At 36.3% G+C, this 25,229-nt stretch overlaps 1 protein-coding gene across 1 annotated transcript in view; it reads left to right on the top strand.

Annotated features, from left to right (window-relative positions):
* The window catches only part of Dera (deoxyribose-phosphate aldolase), a 110,726-nt gene that overhangs the window by 33,705 nt on the left and 51,792 nt on the right, over positions 1-25,229 (top strand). The window contains exons 4-6 of the mRNA XM_026391924.2: positions 1,506-1,601; positions 4,207-4,341; positions 23,439-23,567. Coding sequence (XP_026247709.1) covers positions 1,506-1,601; positions 4,207-4,341; positions 23,439-23,567 — 360 coding nt within the window. The remainder of the gene's footprint in view (positions 1-1,505; positions 1,602-4,206; positions 4,342-23,438; positions 23,568-25,229) is intronic.

Raw genomic sequence — 25,229 nt, 5'->3', positions numbered from 1 at the left:
ATATCTGGTGTTTACCTGCTTGTGATACCAATTATGAGATCTAAGAGGACTTAAGATTCACCTGCTAACAAGATGGTAGTTGTGAAATCCATGATGGAAGCTCTGATCATATGTATGGACAAATAATTGAAATGTTCTTTTAAAAATGGCAAGAAGACAATCTGAATCCTGTTTTTAGGTCACTTCTTTCTGTCCACAGATTGAAATTTCTGGTTGAAAGTTTTCTTATATTTTTTCTCAATTCTTAAGTTCAGAAATTTTCTATCTAGTGACTCTAAAATACTAATTTTGATTCCCTAGCCACATATGAAAAAGTCAGTCTCATTATTTAATAATGACATCTCATACATAAAAGTATTTTCTGTGAGTCAGTGAAATACTTTTGAGAATAAAATGCAAATGGGAAATATTGCATGCTTGTATTTTAGGTTAGATCTTTCAGAAAAAGTCATTCTCACTTCTTTAGTGTACATGAGAGAAAGACCTTTCCGCAGTTGCCGTTAGTTTAGAATTTTAACATTTTAGTAATGGAGGAGACTTGAGAGTTGGTCCTCTTATTTTCTAAGTGAAGAAACTAAGACCTGGAAGGATCTAAGGCATTTCCAAGACACTATGTCTTATTACCTGCTGGGCTGGTTTTAGGAGCCAGCTCTCCTCTTCGTGGGGTATCCTTTATGGCTTTGGCATGCCTCAGTGCTAGAGAGATAGCCCAATGCAGATATCACAGATAATGTGCAGATAATTTATAGACCTAAATATCTCTGTAGTTTTTAAAAAGTATTATATTTCTTTTGAGTTGACAATAAAAATTCTACTTCACTGGGGCTGGGAGAGCTCTTGGTAGAGCTCATGGTTAGCATGCAGAAGGTTCAGTTCTCAGTACCAAAACAAAACAAAGCAAACAACCCCACCAGACTCCATCTTATTAATAGCACTTAAAAGGAACATCTTTGAGGTATAGACACTGCTTGTTTTAATAGTGGCTATTTGATCATTTTAATTATTTATTTTTAAAATTTCAGAGCTTATACATTAAAATGAAGTCTCCAGGTTTAGATTTTATTATTTCTTGCAAAAGAAGGAGTGAATTTAGTTAAATGACATTTTGCTGTTCCACTCTGTATATTTATTTCACTTATACTTTTCTCCATTAACTCTCCTGTTTCAATGCTGTGCAAACCTGCATTTTTTATCTACACAAGATATTTTAACTGAGTCATGATGAACAAGTCTACTGTTTAAGAATTTAAAAAATGATGTTATGTTAACCTTAAAGAACAGTGTATCAAAATTATTTCTATGACTATAATCAGAACATGATGCATGTTTTCAAGAACTAGAAGGGACTGCAGAAAGCAAAAATCTTTTAAGTTTGTTGCAGCATCATTGGAGTATAGTTTTTTTTCTCATTTTGTTTTCTGCCAATGTTGTAGTATAAATATATTAGCATATTGTGTGAGTTGAACTTCATATAAAGAAGACTGCTATGATTTCTTTCTTCAAAGGCATTACTACAGCTGCCATTTGTGTTTATCCTGCTCGGGTATGTGATGCTGTAAAAGCACTGAAGGCTGCAGGCTGTGATATCCCTGTGGCATCAGGTAAGATTTATTGCGGCTTTTGTTGTTATTTTTCAACATGTTTCCACTTCTACAATGTTGATGCCATGGAGTATTATATATTATCTTAATTTATATTAATTTAAATTAATTCCATATATATATAATTAATTATATTGATTCATGATTTTGGTATTTTTAGTTATTTATTAAAGAGCAGACATTAAGGTCTACAAATAAGGACCTGTAATAAGAAACAAATAAGAAAACTAAGTTGTGGTCAGGTCAAAAAAAACATAATGTGCAATATAATTTTATAAATACAAATGTATGTGTATGTATTCTGTATATATATATATATATATATATATATAGAAAATATAGAAGTAAAAATGTAGAAGGTACTGTTGTAACTCTGAGAAGTGAATTATTTATTTTGTGAAAGTCAGTGACACTCAGCTGTATGCATTATCACAGTGATGTAATTGCATTGGGTCTCAAAGGGTGCAGAGGCGACAACAGTGTTGATAAGGTAGAGAATGACTCTTAGAGAACTCATGTTTATAAAGTCACAAAAGCATCATCAGAGGACTGAAAGGGGTTTGCAATGTTGGGTCCAAAAGTAGGACAGAGAAGGTGCTGTGGAAGTGGAAGCTGTAGGGGCAATTCAGGGTCAGACGGCACTGGGCTTATAAATTGGACCTTGTTGCGGCTACACTCTGATGATGGGATGGCCATGAAAAGTTTTAAGCAGAGGAGTGGCATGATTAGCTTCATGGTGTAATGAGTTAGCTGATGGTAGGGGTAAGCTAGAAGGGGCCAAAATGAAGTTAGAGAGACTCACCACAGTCAATGTGGGAGAGGATAAGAACCTTCCGAAACCCAGAGGATACAGAAAAGAGGGCACATGCAGCAATTAACTGATTTAAGGTAGACTTAGCAGGATTAAGCAGGTACCAGGAAGAGGAAATTCTTAAAAGCTTCAGTTTAGTGTGTGTGTCTGTATGTTTGTGTCTGTACAGTTAACTGCATGGGATAGATGGATGGATAGGCAGATATAAAATTAGATTCTAGTTTTAAAAGACATCAGAAAAATATCCTGGTGCTTTAAAAAAACAGTCTATAAACTGCAAGTTAGAGGCTAGTCTCAGCAATTTAGCAAGACCCTTAGCAACTTAGGGAGTCCTTTTCTCAGAATAAAAAATATAAAGGGCTGGGGATGTAGCTCAATGGTAAAGCACCCCTGGGTTCAGTTTCTGGTACCAAAAAATAAAAACAAAAACCTAGCAGTCTATAAAGATCATTAATTTATTTTAGGAGAAAAGCACCAAAAGAAACACTGTACTATATTTATGTACAACGTGTTTATGAGGATTCCCAAAGTATTTGGAAGCTATACCTTTATATACCTTATTTTTTCATCAATCTCAGTCCAGTTTTTTCCTTTATTCAACAGGGAGATGTGCTTCCCTGTAAGGTAGCTGACCCAAGGAATTTATTAACACCAAGGGAAGACAATAGGTCATCTTTATAAACAGGGACGGAGTAAATGATGAGCATATAAAAAAGGTTTTCAAAAGTATAGATGTATTTTCATTTTCCTCTTACTCGTTCTTGACCCTCCTCTTACCAGCTCTGTCCTGCCCCAATTCTGTGGACTGGTTAGGTATTTTTCTCTCCTGTATCCCTTTTCCTTTTTTTTTCTCATTTGGCTATTTCCTCCCTCCCTCCCTGCTTCTTTTTCTTTTCAGTGGGAGGAACCTGTGTTACAATCTGGTTATTACAGCTAAAGATGTTCATTTGTAAGTGAGTAAATCAAGAGTAAATAGAGATAGACAACTTGATCCAGAGTAGGATCCAGAATTAACTAGTGTTGGTTAAAACAAGGCTACACCTAGTATATTATGATGATCACTGTGATAACATGTTTTCCTTCTCTCCTTTCTTTCCTTTTGTATTGAGTGTTAAACTCAGGGGGGTTTTACCACTGGGTCATAGCCTCGGTCCCAGCCCTTTTACTTTTTTTTGGTGGGGGTACTAGGATTGAACTCAAGGGCACTCAGCCACTGAGCCACATCCCCATTTTTTAAGACAAGGTCTCACTGAGTTGCTTAGTGCTAAGGCTGGCTTTGAACTCTCGATCCTCCTGTCTCAGTCTCCTGAGCCACTGGGCTTACAGGTATCCACCATGACGTCTGGACCAGCCCTTTACTTTGAGAGGGTCTTCTTGCAAAGTTGCTAGGCTGACCTTGAACTTTTGTTCCTTCTGCCTCAGCCTGGGTTGCTGGGATTTATTTTTAAGGACTCACTCTCAGTTGTGCACCATGCCTAGTGCACAATGATAACATATTTTCTCAATTGCTTGTTACTTAGTGTGCACCCTCATACGCATCTCTGCAACAGCTTAATTTTAGGTCTGTTAGAGAGTATGATGTTAATATTTGTCCTGACACCAATACAACATGAAATAATGTCATTTCTTCATCCTTATGTATAATATAGGTTGTTCTTAAGTGTCATTTATACTTTGTTTTCTTAATGCTGATTATTTTTTGGAGGGGACATGAAACTTTTTGTTGAGCCTCTTACCAACTGGAATTGTTTTTCTTCCCTCTCTTTTCCTTTCTTTATTTTTAATTATTATTAGTGGCTACTGGCTTTCCAGCTGGGCAGACTCATTTAAAGACACGATTAGAAGAGATCCGATTAGCTGTGGAAGATGGAGCTTCAGAAATTGATGTGGTAATTGACAGGAGTTTGGTGCTGACAGGCCAATGGGAAGGTAGGTGTATGTTCTTGCCTAAAAGGAGTCCTAAACCAGTGTGCTGGTGCATGCCTGTAACCCCAGTGACTTGGGAGGCTGAGACAGGAGGATTGCAAGTTTGAGGTCCACCACAACAACTTAGTGAGGCCCTAAGTAACTTAGTGAGACCCTGTCTCAAAATAAAAAATACAAAGGGCTGGTATTGTGGCTCAGAGGTAAAGCACTCCTGGGTTCAATCCATAGTACCAAAAAAAAAAAAAAAAAATGCAGGGGGTGTCCTCGTTCTTCCCTTTGGGAAAAAACAAGGTAGGGATCTGGTAAAACAGCATGTTTTGCAGATCATTGTTTTTAGTTATAAGTCACTAGATTAGAGGGTAAATTTAGGAGAAAACATGGCTAAGATTGCTTGTACTTGTGTCATTTATAAATCTAGGTAGATGCCAATCTGCATGAACTTTTTATATTCGTTTGGAATATTATAATTAGATTAATAGTTATTTTCACATAGTAGATTAATGCACTTTAAAAAATTTTATTTTACTAATATGTTTTTCTTGTAGAAAGAGTAGTTACTACTATTCTGTACTGTTTTGTTGCTCAGTACATGAATCACTTCAGGCAGGATTTTTATGAAAATTTATTTTAATATGTTGGTGGAAATCTCATTTTTTTCCTAATCTTTGTGGACTTTGAGGATGTGGGATTATGAATAAGTGTTCTAAATCTGTTTTTACTCCTAATATTCTGTTTTTTAAAAACTTTTTTTTTTTTCAAACTGGACTTATTCTTTTTTTTTTTTTTTTAGAGAGAGAGAGAGAGAGAGAGAGATATTTTAATATTTATTTTTTAGTTATCGACGGACACAACATCTTTGTTTGTATGTGGTGCTGAGGATGGAACCCGGGCCGCACGCTCGCTAGGTGAGCGCGCTACCGCTTGAGCCACCTCCCCAGCCCTTTTAAAAACTTTTAATTTGTTCTTTTTAGTTATACATGACAGTAGAGTGTATTTTGATATATTACACATACATAGAGCATAACTTCTCATTCTTGTGGTTTTATACATGATGTGGAGTTACACTGGTGGTATATTCATATATGAACATAGGAAAGTTATGTCCAATTCATTCTACTGTCTTTCCTATTCCCATTCCCCCACTTCCCTTCATTTGCCTGGTCTAATCCAAAGTACTTCTTTTCTTCCCGCCCCTACCCTTTATTGTGTGTTAGCATCTGCATATGACAGAGAACATTAGGCCTTTGGTTTTTTGGGATTAGCATATTTCACTTAGCATGATAGTCTCCAGTTCTATCCATTTCCTGGCAAATGCCATAATTTCATTCTTCTTACACATGGAATGAATATAGTTTCATATTTATCTTTAAGGATTCACTCTCAGATTGCAATAAGACATTGTCCATTTTAGTAACAAGATACTATTTTTATAATTAGACATTAAAGAATCAAATAGATTTTTAACTATCTTAAATATATTTGTATACTAAAAGGAGACGTCAGTAACTAAAGTACAATTCTTCGTGAAAAAGTCATCATAACAAGTAATTTAACCAAAATCTTTTAATGAAACCACAAATTAAAGCCAGAATGAGGCCAGGTATGGTGGCACATTCCTGTTATCCCAGGGACTTGGGAGGCTGAGACAGGTGTTGCAAGTTCAAGGCCAGCCTTGGCAACTTAGCAAGACCTATCTCTCCTTTTAAAAAATTAAAAGGACTAGTAATGTAACTCAGAGCACCACTGGTTTTAATCCCCAGTACTGCACACATACACAAAAGCCAGGAAGAGCTTTTTTTGTGTAGATGTGTATATGTAAGGTAAAAGCTAAGTTTTGTTCTAATTATGGAAGTTCTACCCACTCACTGTAATGAACAGAAATTCTAGATTGTAGTAAAGGACATGGAAGTTGTCCATACTCTCACTCCATGGAAATCATCCTGACAGTACTGCAGTGTGACTTTCAAGACCTTTTTCTCTTTATATGAACACATGTGCTACCCCCACCCCTTTAAAAAAGTTTAAATGATACCTATAATGTTTATCTTCTTAACCTACTTATTGAACTTGCCAGCATTTCTTGGATATCTTCTTGTGACTTTTTCTCTCCAGCTCTGTAGTAGGCCTCCTTTATTCATGGGGGATATCTTCCAAGACCTGCAGTGGATGCCCGAAATCACAGATGGTACTGAGCCCTATACATATGCTGTTTTTTCCTCTACATACACAACTATGATTACCTTTAATTTATAAATTACGCACAGTAAGAGATTAATAGCAGTAATAATGAAATAGCACAATTATAACAATATACTGCAATAAAAATTGTGTGAATGTTGTCTTTCTCTTAATATATCTCATTGTGCTGTATTCACCCTTCTTTTTGTGGTGATTTGAGATGAAAAGACACCCATGAGATGAGATAAGACGTAGGCATTGTAGTGTAGTATTAGGGCTAAAGGCTCCCTGAATACAAGTACTTCAGTATAGCAAGAGTTAACTGAAATGATGACTGAAATGCTAAGTGACTAGGAGAAGGTGGCATATATAGTATGAATATGCTGTAAAAAAGGATGATCCACATTCCAGGCAGGACAGCGTGGGACAGCATAAGATTTTATTACCCTACTCAGAATGGGGTGCAATTTATAACTTAAGAATTGTTTTTTCTGGACTTTTCCTTTTAGTATTTTTGTACCACAGTTGACTCCAGGTAATAGAAACTGAAGAAAATAAGACAACTGATTAGAGGAGTATTACAGTTTGGATGTGAGGTATTCCCCCAAAAGCTCACATGTGAGACAATGCAACAAGGTTCAGAGGAGAAATGATTGGATGGTGAGAATCTTAACCCAATCAGTGAATTAATCCCTGATGGGATTGTTAACTAGAGGCAGGTGGGGTGTGGCTGGAGGAAGTGATTAATTGGGGGTGTGGCAATATTTTGTATATGGAGCTGGAGTCTCTGTTTCATGATCACGATATTTCCCTTTGCCACACTATTCTACCATGATCTTCTTCCCCACCTCAAGCCCTGAGGAATGGAGCTAGCCTTCTTCTGGACTAAGACCTCTGAAACCGTGAGTCCTCAAATAAACTTTTTCTCCCCTACAGTTGTGCTGGTCAGATCCTTTAGTCACAGCTGTGAAAAAGCTGACTAACCCAAGGGGGACTACAGTATTTATCTTCAAACTCTTTATCTATCTGTTAAGCCTAATTTCATCTTTTATCAATTATGAATTGCTTTTGATTAGGATGCAGCAAAGATTTAGGTAGAAGTTTAATTGCTCAAGTATTTATTCTCTTATATGAAGTTCAGAGGGGAGGTAGTTCCAGGGTGTTGTGGCAGCCACACAAATTTCTTGGAGACCCAGGCTACTTTCATCTTCTGGTTCCAAAGCACCTGATGTCTGCTGTCTTACCAAGGGCACTTCATTATCTTAGATGGTCTCTGAAGTTATTTACACTCCTTTCTTAGATGGCAGGAAAGAAGTCTTGTTCCTTCTAAAAGTCTTATACAACTCTTGCTTATTATATCCTCTTGGCTTGAAACTGAGTTAAGTGGCCACAATGATTGTCTGCAGTTGAAGCTGGGAGATGGGGTTTTAGCTTGGACTATTAGCAGCAATCCCATATATTTCCATTTCCTACCTCTCCCCTATCTATACTTGTCAACAATTTTAACCCTTGCCAGCTTTAAATTTTCCACAGTTCACAAATAACTTTATGCTCTTTTAATTCATGTTCCTTTGCTTATTATTGTTCATGTGTGTTTTGGGCAATTGTAATTATCCTGAAAAGATTAATTTTAAGTATATTTCTGTCCTTATGTATTAATTCTGCTTATCTGCTTTTAGTCACAGATTTCAGTTAAGATTTAAGGCTTAAGTAAGAGGAAAAAGTGAGTACATGTAATATTTAAAACAAATCTGGAAATAAACTACATGAATTAGTTGGATAAAAACCTCTATGTCCTTTATGTCTTTTTCTTCAGCAGGTGTAGATATAGATGTACAGCTTATATTATAACTAGTGCTGTTCTCTCTCAAATACTACTAATTGGAATATTAAAATACAATAGGAGATAGATTTTGATGTAATTGGCTATTCCTTAACGAACTAGGGTGGTTGTTTTTAAAGAACTGATAATTTCCCAATAATAGACATTCACGCAAAATATAATAACAATCTGTGTCCTAGACCATACTTTTCTATTAACGTTTTCTTATAGTGCTAATAACCTCTTGACCCAAAACAAATTGAAAAGAAACATTTAATACTAGAAATTTATTTCTAAATAGAAACCTGCAGTGACTTAGGACTTTTTTTTTACTTCTGTATTTTGTTTTAATTTTGATTCTCAACTTGATTACATAGTATATTTTTACTGCCATGTTTTAATATCACATGTTTACTAGAGTTAATGTTTTGGAATGTGCTGATGGAAATGCTTATCTATTATATTTTCAAATCTAGGTGCACTGAGATTTGTAGGATACTTTGTAAAGTGCAATAAAAAGAATCCACTTTTTAGATCTAGCCATTCAGAGTGCATCCTGACCATTTCTCATGGTTAGGCCCATTCCAGTGGAGGATGTAAGCTGAGAGAGGAGACCTCCCCACTGCTTCTCCGAGGCCACAGACATCTTCAGACAGCATCTTCGTAGGGCTCTTGCTTCTGGTTTCCTTTCCTTTGCTTCCTTTTTTCCTCTTTCCTCCTAAGCCAGTACTTTCACAGTGCTGTGGCTCTTGTGTCCTTCTGCAGAGGCCTTACTCCATGTATTATACATCATTTCTTTTCTGTATCTTTAACCTTTCTATTCTAGCTCATTCTCTCAAACATTTAAGCACACTTAAGGTTTTCTTACACATTTAAAAAACAAAACAAACAAACAAACAAAAACCTTCACATGCCAACATCCTCTTTGTCATCAGCTAAACTTGGCTTTCTTTTTATTGTCTTTAGAACTGAAAATCTTTTTTCTTTTTTCTTTTTGTGGTGCTGGGCTCAAACCCAGGGCCTGTGCCTGTTAGGCAAGCACTCTACCACTGAGCTACAGCCTAATCTTTAGGACTGAAATTGTTGAAAGAGTCCTATTTCTTTGTTTTGACAACTTCTAATCAAGATAATAATGACCTTTCATTTAACTGTGCCCAGTGAATTCTCCTTGGTTGTTGACTTAGCTTTATTCAGCAGTTTGCAACAGTGGACTCTCTCTTCCTTCTGGAAACACTATCATGGCTTTGTGACTTTACATTCCTGAGATTCTCCTTTATGTTTCTCACTACTCTTGTATCTGGGTTGAAAGCTCCTCCACCTCCTCTATCATCTCTGCAGTGTTCTGTCCCAGCACAACCTCTTCTTAGACTCTGCACACTCTCTTAGAAAGCTGATTTGAGTTATGTTCCCTACAACAAAGGCTGACAGACCTCTGAGCACTAGAATCTGGGTCCGTCTGACTTCGAACTCATATTCTATTTTTTCACTAAACCATGGTGGTTTTCATCCATTGTTGCTATAAATGTACACATTCAAGATTAGTAAATACTGTTAAGATAAATCTCTTTTAGAGAGAAATCTATTAAAGTATTTGCTGCAATCTGGCTGGGCACAATTCAGGAGCCACTTGTCAAAAGAAACGAACTTTATTTTTAGAACACACACACCAAACCACACAGCTCTTCAGGAAAACCTTCAGAGCCCAACTGCCACCACCGGCTTCCCACAAGCCTCTCAACCTCCCCCACTCCTCCTGCTCTTGAGGCCGATTGGCTGGGTCATGTGGGCGGAGCCAAAAAAAAGTCCCCCAATGAGCAGCTCTGTGGTCTGAGAGGGCAGGGAAACAGCCCAATGAGCATCACCGCAGAGGAGCCAATCAGTTGGCAGCTAGAAGTTTGCTGGGGCTGCTGTGAGCCGATCATCAGCTGGCAGCTGGAAGTTTGCTGGCAGCTGGAAGTTTGCTGGGGCCCCTTCGGTTGTGGCTTTCAACATCTCCCCCTCTCTGTTTAAACAACAAGCGTGTGGCTTAGGGACCGTGCCTGCCTTAGGTTGTCCAATAGTAAATATGGTCCTTACCATTCATCGGATGAGCTGACCTCAAGGCGTCAGCCTCCTGTCTTAGGTTGGTACCATTGCAATTGGATCTTACCCGTCATTGACTACCTGTCCAGCATACAGTCACACCTGTGGATAGGTCTTTGTACCAGCGGGTGGGGGGGTGAGGTTCTTTGCCTCACCTCTGTTGGCCCCCAAATTTTAGTTGAACGACCATGACAAGCAGAAGGGAGGAAGATTCACCAAGCCAATTGACGGCTCCTTTTGGAAAAATTGTACCACCGATGACACCATCAGCAAAAATACCCCAACACGCTGCACCAACAGATAGTTCACAATGCATACAAGTGAGTTCACAATGCATACAAGTGATACATAGTCCAGGCAAGTTCTGCAAGCAGTTCAGTGATGGCTATTGCAGAAGCTGTAGATTAGTTTTATCTTTGTCTTCACCAGCACTGGGATGAAGATAGGAATTCTGGCAATAATGGCTAAAGAAAAAATTATGTAACATTCCAGAAGGCACTAAAAGAAAACAATTTTCTTAACAATTTACATTATCTTGAACAGAATTATTAAATATAATGAAAAGGAAAGGTAAAAGTAAACAAACAGATCTGTTAACCTCCTTTTTTGTTCACATATTAAAACAATCCTCAACAGCTGTTTACCCAATTTAAATTAAACCATTTAAATCACATGAATAAGAAAAAAATATTTGGATCCATTTTTTCATGAGCGCTCATCATATATGATATGTGGACATACGTACATACAAACATACAACATAAAACACAAGTGTGCACACATAATACGTACAACACATAACATAATAGTAAAGGCCTTATAACTTTTTACAGGTAAAATCTCCATTGCAATGTTTAAAAACTCTATAGTCAAAAAATAGAACTGATCAGCAAAACATTAACCTAGGTCTGTATGAGCTCAAAAAACAAAATAGAACTTCATGTTGTGGGAAAGGGTAATAATAAAATAGATATTGAAAAAAGCATCCTGATTCTGTTGCAGATGTAAGGATAGCCAAACTGGAGTTTTGGATATCAGCTGTTATGGATTTGAGCCAAATCATCTTCTTTTTGGTCTGTAGAAATCGCTTTAGTTAATCTTTCTGGAATCCAAATCGGCTGCTGTTCTCCCTGTGGAAACACCTAAACAGACCCCCGACTCCAGACAATCACTGGGTCAGGACCTTAGTTAATCTCTCTGGAATCCAATCGGCTGCTGTTCTCCCTGTGGAAACACACAAACACACAAACAGAATTGTGCCCAGCCAGACTGCGGCATTTGGTGGCCTGTACAGGGAAACAGCCCAATGAGCATCACCGCAGAGGAGCCAATCAGTTGGCAGCTAGAAGTTTGCTGGGGCTGCTGTGAGCCAATCATCAGCTGGCAGCTGGAAGTTTGCTGGGGTCCCTTTGGCTGTGGCTCTCAACAGTATTTATATTACCCTACTTTGTTTTTTTTTAGAGAGAGAGAATTTTTTAATATTTATTTTTTAGTTTTCGGCAGACACAACGTCTTTATTTGTATGTGGTGCTGAGGATCGAACCCAGCGCCGCGTGCATGCCAGGCAAGCGCACTACTGCTTGAGCCACATCCCTAGCTCCTCCCTACTTTGTTAATGATTTCTATTCAATAAAGTTTAAAGTTTTCTGATTATTTAGAATTAGTTTGTCAGTAATTTTCATATTATCTGGGATTATAATGATGCTTTCAGGAGCTACTGAAATCCCTGAGATGATTTGCCACAAAGCTGACAGTCCAGATCTGCTGTTTTTCGATATATAGACCTTTTTAGTTGATATTTTTCTGGTCCTTTTAGTCTGGTCATTTGCTATTCAGCTTTTTCCTGGTGGGTCATATTAAGCTTGCTATCGCATGCTTCCTTTTCTGACAGTACTTCCCTCACTTCTCTCCATCTGAAGGTAGACATGTACACATATAATTTGGACGGCGATTTTAACTGGATACACTGTGGGGTGTATTGTTGGTTCTCAGAATCATTAGACAAACATTTTCTGAGTACTTACCCAGCTCTTCCTCTCACAGAATCTCTCACACTGCTGGGTGCATCTGCAAAATCAGAATTAAGAGTTGGATGTGAGCGAGGAACAGGCTAGACTGTGCAGACTGATTTGTGGCATTTTCATTGAATGTTACTCACTTTCATTGAATGTTAATTTCAGTGAGTGTTATTCCTATGACTGGTATGTGTAATACCATGTGTCTTTATGGTAGTGTTGAAGTTGACATCTATGTTACATTTCTCAAACGTTCTTTGAAGATAGCGTTTGCCAGAAAGATTTGTCATCTCATAAACCTTATTGAGTAGGTTTTGAAAATTACCTACATTCTCTAGTGTGTAAATACATAGAGGTGGTTTTCCACTTTTTAAAATGACCTTTCTGTACTGCATATATGTACCTAATATATTTACCAATAACATGGAAATGCTATTAATTCAGAGCTTACTCAGGAATCTTGTTCTTTGAGCTCAGGACCTAACCTCGATTTGGCATACCCATTCCACACTGGAGCACCAGCAGACCTGTTTAAGACCATCTGTGATATAGATGTATACATCTAAAATTAGTGAATTCTGTTAAGAATCTCTTTTAGAGAGAAATCTATTTAAGTATTTATATTTCCCAACTTTGTTAATAATTTCTATGAGACCATCTGTGATATTTTCCCCCAAAGTACAATTAGCGTAGCAATTGAAAGTATTCTCTGTCTCCTGTACCCACAGCCTCCTGTGCTTTTCGTCTCTTTCAGTTGCTCTTCTCTGAGTTGTTCTCTTAAACTTGATTTGTGGAGTATAAACCTCACAGCTCTCAAGAGTTTCAGGGTGAGAGAATGAAATTTCATGGCCAAGGCTATGATGTCTTTCATTTTCTTACTTGAAGTGGATCCTAAAAATGTTGAATCTGATCAATAATCTATTTTTCTTATTTGCTTATTTTTACACAAGAAGAATGATAGAACATCTCTGAAAAGAAATTATTTTCTTTCTTTTATAGAGCTGTTAATTATATTATTTTATCAGAAAAGCGTTTCTAAATCTAATACACTTTTTAGGGAGGAATCACATAATCTATAATCTGTGGTTTCTTGGTATTGAGGGTTGTTTATAACAGAAATTCTGTAGATACTTATGGCAGCTCTGTGCTTTTATGGTTTTTGTTTTTATGCTATGATTCTTCAAAACTTCAAATACTATTGATAAAAGTGTGTGTGTTTTATTTCTTGTAGGTTTTTTTTACTACCTGGTATTTTAGCCCATCTCTATTTTCATCTTACAAGTTTAATTAGTTGCTTTGATGGATGAAGCTGTGTTCTTGAATATTTTGTGACTTTTTTAGTGCTAAAGGTGGCTGTACAATTTTATATTAAGTGTTTTACTGTACATATAATTATCTTAAGAGTTATTTTAAGGCCATTTTTGTGCAGTGTTGAACATCTTTCTGGTACTCAAAAATAATTGCTTAGATATGTTCATTAGCAATTAGTTTTTTAACCGCTTTTGAATAGCATGAAATATAAAAAGAATTCCGCTTTCTGGCTTTTAGATGGATACATGGTTTCTAAGCATAGAGATTCTTGCATAATATGCCATTCTACACATTCAGACTTTATTTACTATGGTTACTAGGTTGTCTACATCTGGAGTAGTGCTTTTCCAAAAAACTTAACGTATTCTCAGCTACTTCAAGATTAAGAATAGACTTTCCTTTTAGATGGAACCTGGAGAGAAACAGGGTAATTTTAGAGGGAAGTAAAATGCTATAGGTCCTGTTGGCAGCTGGGGGCAGTGTTGCAGAAGCTAGAGCCAGTTGCTAAACTATTGTGGAAGCTGAACGAAAGGTTATCAGTGGGTGCTAAGTTAGATAGTAGCAAAAAGTTCTGGTGTTCACTGCATAGTAGGACGATTATAACTCTGTGTGTGTGTGTGTGTGTGTGTGTGTGTGTGTACATCTTTTTAAATGTTTCACTATAAAGAAATGACAAATGTTTGAGTAAATACATTTACTCTGATTTAAAAGCTACTCAATGTATAATGTATTGAAAATGTATCAAAACAACACATGGTACAGCATTAATATGTATAATTGTTATGTTTTTATTTATCAGTTAAAAGTTAAATTGAAGAAACAAAACAGATGCAATATGACCTCCTTTGCTCCTATCCACTGCTTGGATCTATATTCTGATGCACACAGGCCTTTCCCAGTGAGGCCGAGTTCCCTTGACTCCTGTCAGCAAATGCTCCACCAAGGCAGCCTTACTTTTTTTTCAACTGGGAATGCTGAACAGAGGTCATGTTATGACATCCACTTCTCATCAGTGTGACAGTAGTAGGAGGGATGTGGGGGCACAGGCAGGAGACGAGGCCTCTGCAAGTTTTGCCATGATATTGATTAAGCATCTGCAATGTAATATATCCTGGATTTCTAGGACACCCACTTTTCACTACTCCTGAAAACCTCATTATAAGTCAAAACATTTATTATCAGGTTTTTAATATAACATCACTATGCCAACCACTTCTCTGGTGTACATGTTTTGTTAAGTTTTGCATTATTCTGACTAATTTACAGTTGAGGTATTTGAATTCCATTTTCATTTGTCAGCCATCTTTTATATTCCAAATTAATATTTTTCTGGTATGTGGCAAGAATTGTTCTTTCTTTTCTTTTCTTTTTTTTTTAATGGAGAATTTTCGATTTTGTAATGTTTGAATTTTTAACAACGAACATGTATTACGTGAGTATGTGGGAGAAAATAGTAATAAAGACTCTATGGAATAGGGCCATGATATATGCAAAGACTTAACTGAAAGGACTTTCTTGAAGTATTATTTATAATAGCAAAAATCTGGAATCTGAAGTATTTAATAATAGGAAAATGCTTGAATTAATTTTTATGTCAATGTGATAGCAGATTGTATAACTGATAAAAATTGTGCTATAGACCTATATTTATAAATATGGAAAGTACCTATGATATAATGAATGAAAAAAAACACAGGTTACAAAATAATATCTCCCATATATAATCACATTCTTTGAAACCTTAAAAACTGTAGAGTGGTTGATAGTCTCAATAGAGACTTTCCATTTAAAAAAAATGCTTAGATGCTAAACAAATTATAATAAACATGTCAAACATGTATATTTTGGTGCGGGGGCGGGGCCTGGGACACTCACAACTGAGCCACATCCCCAGCCCTATTTTTTTTTTTTTTTAAATTTAGAGACAGGGTATCGCTGAGTTGCTTAGCGCCTCGATGTAGCTGAGGCTGGCTTTGAGCCTGCAATCCTCCTAATCTCAGCCTTCTGGGATTACATGTGTGTGCCACTGCCCCCGGCTTCAAACATGTATTTTTAATTTTTATTTTTGAGTAATTTTAAACTTATGGGAAAGATGCAAAAGTTGTATATGAGACTCCAGTTTGCTCTTTATGCAGTCCTTTATTGTAGAAATCAACCTCATTTACCATTTCTGTCCTTTGCTTATTCTCTTTATGTGCATACACATACACACACAGTTTTTTCCGAACTGTTTAAAATTAAGTTTCAGACCTGTTGACCCTTACCCTTAAAATACTTGTATTTCCTAAAAAGAACTTGTACCAAGCCACAGCACACCATTAAGTACAAAGTCTTTGCTCAGATTTTGCAGATTGTTCCTGTGGTGTTCTTTATTAGGTCTAGGATCAGTTGTTAAATGTCTCTTTATTCTTCAGTCTGAAACAGTTCTCTGTCTTTCCTTGTCATTGAAGATTAAAGGCCTGTTATTTTGTAAAATATACCTCAGTTTGTATTTGTTTGGGGTTTTTCTCATTATTAGATTCAAATTATACATTTTTGACAGGAATCACACAGAAGTTTTGCTCTGTTTTTCTCAGTGCATTATTTCAAGAATCACAAAATGTTAATTTTTCCAGTTCTTAACAATATTACTTTTTTATTTGGCTAGGATGATTTTTGCCAAGTTTTTAAATGTAAAATTAATAAGTATTTTGCATTTTAATAAGTAGTTAATACACATTATAAATGGAGATATTTTGAGACTATGTTAATATCTTGTTACTCACCTAGCTTTTATTCACTATTTTATCATCCATTGATAATTCTTCAGCTATTACTTTGATAGTTACCATATGGTGATTTTCTAATTTCATTATTTTATCTATACTTAGTTGGCATTTCCTTGTCTCTCTTCATTTTTTCCTTCTTCCTTCCTGCCTCCCGTCCTCCCTGTCTTCCTGACTCCCTCTTTTCTTCCCTCTCTCCCTTCCATTTGTAAGGATTCACATATTTCTATTTTACTTAATTGGTTATAATTCTTATGATTGTTACTTATTTTGATACTCAGATTGTCCCAGATATGGCCAGTAGGAGCTGCTTCAAACTGGCTCCTGTATGCTTTTGATGTTTTCATCATTCTTTGAGAACCTTCTTGCTTTATTGTAAAAGATGTTTCAGGCTTATCTTTGTCTTTTTGTACCTCTGTTATGGTTTAGATGTCGGGTCCCCCAAAAGCCCATGCGTGAGACAGTGCAAGAAGGTTTGGAGGAGAAATGATTGGTTATATCCTTAACCTAATCAGTGAATTAATCCCTGCTGGGATTAAGTGAGTGGTAACTGGAGGCAGGTGAAGTGTGGCTGGAGGAAGTGGTATATTGGGGTCGTAGCCATGGGGTATATATTTTGTATCTGGAGAGCGGAGTCTCCCTCTGCTTTCTGATCATCATCTAAGCTGTTTCCCCTTGCCATACTCTTCCACCATGATGCTCAGCCTCACCTCAAGTCCTGAGGAATAGAGACAGCCTTCTATGAACTAAGACCTCTGAATTCATGAGCTCTCAAGTAATTCTTTCTCTACAATTGTGCTGGTTGGGTCCTTTAGTCAGAGCTGTGAAAAAGCTGACTAAAACAACAGTCTTGGAGTTGGCCATTTCTCCAAGGAGCTCTTTTTCCTTTTATTGAAGAGTGGATTTAAAAACCAGGATCTGAATGCTAAGTTATTGAGATGTTCTTATTTCTAGACTTTCTTAGAGGATAGATCTAGGAAATCCACATGCAACACACACACACATATACACACATGTAAACATATATACATCTATAGCTGTTTATCTATTTATCCATTCATCCATCCATCCTTCTATCCTTCTTTCATCTATCAGTCTCTCTCCCTATGGGTTTATATTAGTACCTATAACTTCATTACTAACAACCTCTATTACAATCCAATATCACAAGGATTAGTCTTCCCTTTTCCTTTTCTGTATTTATGCCCTTCTTTATTGCCAGTGAGAAATTTTACTTTTCTTACCTCAATGTATTCATCTATTTGGTCAATATTTGTCTATTTGATCAGTTGTCTTATATATGACAATGTCAAGACTCTGCAGGCTCTCTCCCTGGCCCAGCACAAGTGGTGGTGTTCAGCAAGTCCTCCCTAATCCCAGAATTCCCAATCCTCACTGGTTAGGATGTCCTTCACTTTCTCTGACACAGTGGACTGCACCTTCTTCCTCGCCCTACCCCAACCCCTGATCGGGCAGCATATGAGCAAAGAGTTTCCCTAGGCCCCAGTGATATGTCATTCCCTCAACCTTTATAGCAGTGAGTAGCTGAGAGTACTCTACCCCTCTGCCTCCCTCCAGCTGAAAGCTGCCACAATTGTCAGAATTGTCTTTAAGTCAGTAACTAGAGGCTGTTTGGTATTAGGTATGCAGCCTAAGTATTTAGAGTAAATCAATCTTTCTCTTTATTTTACATGTACTTATTATAAAGGTGGACCTGTGGGAAACATAATTTATTGATCACCTTCATAATCATTTGAATAATTACATTTATTCCTAGAATTTTATAAGTATTTGAGCTATAAAGGTAGGGCTGTTTTGTGTAATCTTTTTTTTTTTTAAAGGTTTAACTTTACTTTTTTAAATTTTTTAAACCTTTTAATTTTATTTATTTTTTTTTTATGTGGTGGTGCTGAAGATCGAACCCAGGGCCTTCCACATGCTAGACGAGCACTTTACCGTTGAGCCACATCCCCAGCCCCTTGTGTAATCTTGAGGAGAAAAATGAAGCCTGGAGAAGTTTAGTAACTTTCCCAAGGAACACATCTAATTAGGAGCCAAGTAAAATACTGGAAAATTCTGATTCAAACCTGTGAACTCTATTGCAACATGATATGCCGGTCCTGTTTTTATCCAGAAGGCTCACAGAACAATTTATAAATTGTTGTTAGTAATTAAATCATGCAAAATTATTTTATGTTTCTGAATGACTTTGGAACTTTTCAATCTATGCAACCTTTTTTCTTCAGAAGAATGAAAACCATGGTTTAGGATTATAACACCTAATGGTAAAGTGAATAGTTTGAACTAGATGAGAATTGACATCCCTTTAGATTCTAGGCTTTTATTACTCTATTACTCCAAGTACTTCAACATATTTCTTGAGAATGTGTGTATGTGTATGTGTGTGTGTGTGTGTGTGTGTGTGTGTGCGCGCGCACTGGGACTGAGGCAAAAAAGTTTGAGGAAATAAAATTTTATTCCTCACCTGAAGACATGAATTCTGATCTCTCTCTTACCACAGACTAGTGGTAAGATTTGGGGCAGGTCATCCATCTTTCCACATTTCACTTTTCATATTTGAAGTGTAGTGGTAACTGCCAATTACCTCAAAAGAGATGTTTAAATGTGTTAAAAAAGACCACTTTGAGCAGTTTTAAAGGAAGATGCTTTGAAAACTTAGGGACTTTTTTATTCTTTGGAGTAATCATTTGTCATGAAGAATGTTTGGAAAGGGGATCTCTTGAACTTATTACTTCAAATGTAATTTCCTTTATATGTATATTCCAGTAGTAGTTATAGTAAATTCACACTCTATTGCTGTCCTCTCCTGCTAATCTATCCATTGGTTTATCCATTGTTTCACTCTTTAAGGTTGAAAAGAAGGTATCAGTTGAGTGTTGTAAAGAACATCATTTGAGCTGGGCTGTGTTATATTTCGGGTTTCAAGTCACTTTGGTTTGCATATATCACGTTTGCATTTTTCAAGGTGTCTGTCCATAAAGTCAAGGTACTCAAAATGACCTAAACACTAATAATTCTTCTTAGTGGCTTCCTTGGCTTGTTTTGAAGCCAAGGGTCCTTTTTTTCTTATATGTAAGATCTGCGGATTCAATTGAGTTTTCTTACGTTTTAGTATTACTGTAATATTTCATAAATATTTGCTTTGTGTCATTCTTGAAATTTTTGCATTTCTGAAGGTATATAAGAAAAGTATGGACAACTAGTATGAAGAAATGAAGCCTACTAAATGCATAGTTCTGTCTAGTCACATGTATTATTTTATTTAATCTTCTCTTAAATATGTGTGTAAACTAAGCCCCCTAAATAAAGAGGCATAGAGAAATGGAGTAATTCTTGCTGCTTGCTTGCATAACTAGTAAGTAGCAATAACTGTTATTCTGAGAGTCTGTGCCAATCAGAGGACTATGGGCTCTGAGTTTAATTAATTAATTAATATTTATCATAAATAGTAACCTTCTTCCAGATTGCTTTTCTAGTGTTGCAAAGAGGTTGCATTATATATTCTTAAAGAAGCCTAGGTGGTGGTCTCTGCTTTTCTAAGTTCCTTGCTATTCAAACTTAATAAGGTCAGTAGTTCTGGTAACAGTAACACTCACTACCAGCAATAGGAACACAAGTAGCTGACTTTCCTAGATTACTATTAACTCTAGGTGACACTAGAGATTTTCCTTCCCTTTTTATCTGTTTTAACTTCTTTGGTGCTCATAATACCTCTATGAGGGTACAGATTTTGATTATCCCTATTTTATAGATGAAGAACCTAGAACAAAGCCTAAGAGTTAAGTAACTTGCTCAAATCAAACAACAAATTGGTGGTAGAGCTGGGGTATAAAATGTACACTATTGTCCATTATACCATCTTTCCTCAGTAAATATTTGTCATACTAGAATTACGGGTTGAAAATGACTGGATCCAGTTCTGATTAAGTTAAGATGAAGAGAGATTTATTAGGAAGTCCTGGAGTGGCTCACTGAATAAGCAAGAAGCCTGGAGAACTAGGCATTGAAAAAAGGACCATGGAAGACCAGTTGGCAGAGAATGCAGCTCAACTGTACCATAGGAGTTTGTCCATAGTACCACTGATGGTGCTGTTGCTATGGCCAGCACTGTTCCAGAGAGCTGGCTAGTGGCCAGCCACTGGGCCACAGGACCCATGGGTCTGCTGGTAGGCTGATGCTGTAGTAAAAAGGAAATCTAACTCTTCTTTCATCTTTGCATCTTTTAGTAAGATTCAAAGGCCCTGGTAGAAGCAGTTACTCAAGGGAGACAATATCACATTTAAGAAAGGCCAGATTTGTAGATATTTTGATTTAATTGTTCCCATATAGTCTGGGCAGGATGGTAACAGAAGGAAATGATAACTTTCCAAATGTTGAATCTTAAAAAAAAAGATATTTTCTGAGAGAAACTTGACTTGTTATGTGGGTGAAATAAGTCACTAAAACGATTTGAAAAAAATCACTGGGAAATTGGCAGCTAAAGAATGAGAGGGCACTGGTTGTCTATTTGTTAAATCCAGTTAAGCTCAAAGTGACCACTTTTTGGTTCACTCTGGGTCAGAGATAAAATAGCCTAACTTCCAAATGACTAATAACTGGACAAATCATAAATACATCTAGATTTTCTGTCTAATATTAATAGTGGGTAAAGAAATTCATTGATAGTACTCTTCAGAAAAAGGATGATAGTTTTGTTCATAAATATGATTATTATCAGTGTTTTAAGAATTTGTTATTCAGGCCAGAGTTCACTTTAGCCAATGCTGTAATAAAATATTTTCAAGCCTTATCTGATGACTCACTGATTTGTAAGTACTAATCCATACAACAGAATTTCTGTTTGGTACAATGAGTTGGATCAGGCCACGAAATAAGATTTGACTTTTATCACACACCACTTAATGGAAACTAATTTTATTAGAATTCTGAACTTTTAGTGATTAAAGTTTTGATTGCTTATAGTATGTCAGACAATAAAGTACTTTATATATATCTTCTTTTTTTCATTTTCATAGTAACCCTTTAAACTACATATTATTATTATTGATACTGTAAGGATGAAACTGAGGCTGAGAAGTAACTTGCTTGAGGTCCTGCAAGAAATGGTGGAGCTGGGTTTTAAGTGCACATTTATTTGGCTCTAAAGCCTACTTTTAATGTTAATACTTTATTTTGAAAGAAAACCATTAAATTACAAGTCTTCTATGGATTAGCACTCTTGAATTTTTAGATCAGGAGATTGCCTTGTCACTTGTTCTTAGAGAACAATTTTCTCTTTTTAGAGTCAGTGGCTCAAGAAATGCCATTCCATCCAAGATTCATTTTCTGAGTTAAAAGAATGTAAATTGTTATTGCTGCATAGGCCATTACTGTTTATAACATTCCTGCACAAGTTGTCATACTGGATGTGTGGATCACACAACTTTCTCACGGGTTAGGATGAAAACTGACAGGGTCAGGCAGGCTATGTGGCATCTCAGATCATCTCTAGGACTTGAAACTACTCATTATTAAGGACTGAATATTTTCAGAAAAGGACTGAATGGTTGCCATCTCTTGGTGGTAACATATCTCTAAATTTACCAAGCATCTTGTATAAGATATCTCCTTGTATAAAATATCTCCTTGTATAAAATATCTTTTTTTTTTTTAATTGAGTTTTCACTTTCAAGCTTCAAATTAAGTTCAGGCTTTCTAGGATTGGGAAGGCAAGTTTTGTTTATTTTATTTTAACTTTTATGGTTTTGACTGAATTTGGTGATTTGAAGCTAAAGTGTAATCTTTTATGTGTGTTAGGGTAAATCTCTATAGAATTCTCATCATGGCATTAAAATACTAATCCTAACCCTTATTGTGAAATGTTTCTCTCTTGTTCAGTTTAGTCCATGAGCTTACAAAACTGCTTTCTATGTATGACATACACATACATATGGGAAAGAAAAAGCCCATCTTAGTCTTGACAGTGTGACATTAGTCTAAGTTCTATAAATGAAGGTGGCTCACTGATGTAGGGTAAAAGCCCAGATCCACTGATGTCATTGACAAAAGCCTGTAAAATCATTCTTCAAAAATTTAATACTCATTACATCTTATTTGTTTACTAAAATTCTGTTACTTTGAATATGAATTGTTTTAATTCAGTTTTATCTTGTTATATACATAGTTTTTTGGTGTGTGTGTGTGTGTGTGTGTGTGTGTATAATTTTTAAAAATCAAGATGCTTTTTGGGTACTGTATGGAGCTCTAGAAAGCCAGATGTGGTGTGGCAATAGACAAATAGATTCAAGGCTGCAACGTCGAATGCCTCTGTGGATAGCCTTATGCATATACATCTAGTAATACGTGTTCAGGCTCAACACTTTTTAGTCAGATATATAGATATAAACCCTTGTAGATAGTGGATCAAAAGGTTCTATCTTTGTTATTATTAGCAGGACTCTTAGGAAAGGTCTGCTTTGTACTCCAACAAAAGTACCTATTATATGTGAATGAAAGAATTAATAGAGACCTACGGATTCGTGTGTTTTGTTTTATTTTTAGTTTGCAGTTTGGTGTACAACTTTATGTATGTTAATTTTTTTTTCTGATAAGTCAACTATCATATGGAAGAGGTGGAAATTATTTATAATCTGCATGGCATTATAACAATATTTAAAAAGCTCCATGACTCTGGACCTGGGGCCAGGGCTGAGAAATGGTTTCCTAGTGGCAAACTAAGCATTCCTTGTAACACGATATGAACTGCAACAGAATGCTCTAGGCAATATTAAATTGGGGTGATTTTTAGAAAGTGACAAATGTTTTATGTTTCCTAAATCTGAAATGGGTTCTACCAGCTCTAAACGGCTGCCAAGTTATGTTATCACTTGCCTGCTTTGTAACTGCCTCAATTATTTTCTTCCCCAGCCCTGTATGATGAGATCCGTCAGTTTCGCAAGGCCTGTGGGGAGGCTCATCTCAAAACTATCTTAGCAACAGGAGAACTCGGCTCTCTCACTAATGTCTATAAAGCCAGTATGATAGCAATGATGGCAGGTAAGTGTTTTATATTTAAATGATGTTTTGTATTAGATTGATGTTATTTAGGAAGAATAAATAAATGAAAGCATTTGTCTATTATTAAAAGTTCTAACCACTTAATTTTGTTTTTTTTTTGTGGGAGGTGTGAGATATTTTGTGAATACATGTAAAGTACAAACTAGTCAAAAACTCTTGGCTTTCTTCCACATTTCCTGTGGTGTTTCATTGTTGCACTATTCTTACAAGGCAGTAGATGGCTCTCTTGTTAGTGAATTGCCTTTTGTGTTATTTGATTATTCATTCATCAACATATATTAGACAGGACTTATTTCTCTGACTTATTTAAGCTTTGGATTTTTCTCAGAGATGTGTACCCATACTATTTAAGGCAGCTTCTGCTTTTGTGTTAATTAAAAAAAAATTAGTGTGGTATTGTTTTTCATACTTTCAAATGTAGATTGACTTATTCTTTATTTTTACAAATAGCAGATCTATCCATTTAGACATGCAAGCTTGAAACCTCAGAGTTGTGCTTGAGATTTTTCTTACTTTCAGTCTTGAGAGTTCTTTTCTTTACTGTATCTGTCCTCCACATTGTTGCAAAACTAACTTTTAAAAATGTTAATTTGATTATGGTGCTGCTTGCTTAAAAATCTTTTAGTTGCTTCTCTTTTTCTTCCAGATAAAGTATAAATTCTTCAATTCCTCAATCATCCTTCCTAAGACTTCCAAAAAGTCCTTCCTAAGACCCTTCCCGTGTCTCTACCATCATCATCATCTTTTTTTTTTTTTTTTTTTTTTTTTTTTTGTGGTGCTGGGGATTGAACCCAAGGTCTTGTGCATGCAACGCAAGCACTCTACTAATGGAGCTATATCCCCAGCCCTCTACCATATTCTTTTTCTTTCACCCCACAGGCTCCAGTAATATGGAATGATATATAGTCCTATGGCTGATATCATCCAAGCTTTTGTATCTTTGTATGTGCTGTGCACCTGCCTAAAATGACTTGAATAACTCCTTGGTGTCTTTGTATTCACAGGCATCACCCTTTTCAGGAATATTTTCCTGAAACCACTTCTTCCTCTACCACTTGGCCCATTTTCTCCTGTGTGCCCCCATATCATTCTCTTTAAACTTCTTAATGTTACCTTATCATACTGCACTGTGATTAAGGGCTAAATTCTAGGGGTCAACCCTACTAGGGGCCTCACATTTAGATGAAGATACCTGGCTTCCCTGGTCTTAAATGTGGGCCAGGGCTGGGGATGTGGCTCAAGTGGTAGCGCGATCGCCTGGCATACATGCGGCCCAGGTTCGATCCTCAGCACCACATACAAACAAAGATGATGTGTCTGCCGAAAACTAAAAAATAAATATTAAAAATTCTCTCTCTCTTTCTTTCTTTAAAAAAAATGTGGGCCATACACTATAGTTACCCTTTTGAATTTTATACTCTGTATTTCTTGAAAGTTTTGTTAGACCTGGTAGATCATCTCTGGAACACTAATGAAAACCAGCCTGCTAGGCATTAACAGTGCTATTGCCCTCATCATTGCTACTGGACCAGAAGATATCTGCTTTTACTGTTCCATTTAGAGCAAATTTCTGAAAATCTAAGAATAAGAAAGAACAGAACACTGAACAGTGGGTTGTTTAGTGATATTCACATTTCAGCG

Source organism: Urocitellus parryii, chromosome 5 (assembly GCF_045843805.1).
Source record: "Urocitellus parryii isolate mUroPar1 chromosome 5, mUroPar1.hap1, whole genome shotgun sequence".
NCBI lineage: Eukaryota > Metazoa > Chordata > Mammalia > Rodentia > Sciuridae > Urocitellus > Urocitellus parryii.
Note: the sequence above shows the minus strand (reverse complement) of the source record. Positions and strands in the feature narration are given on the sequence as shown.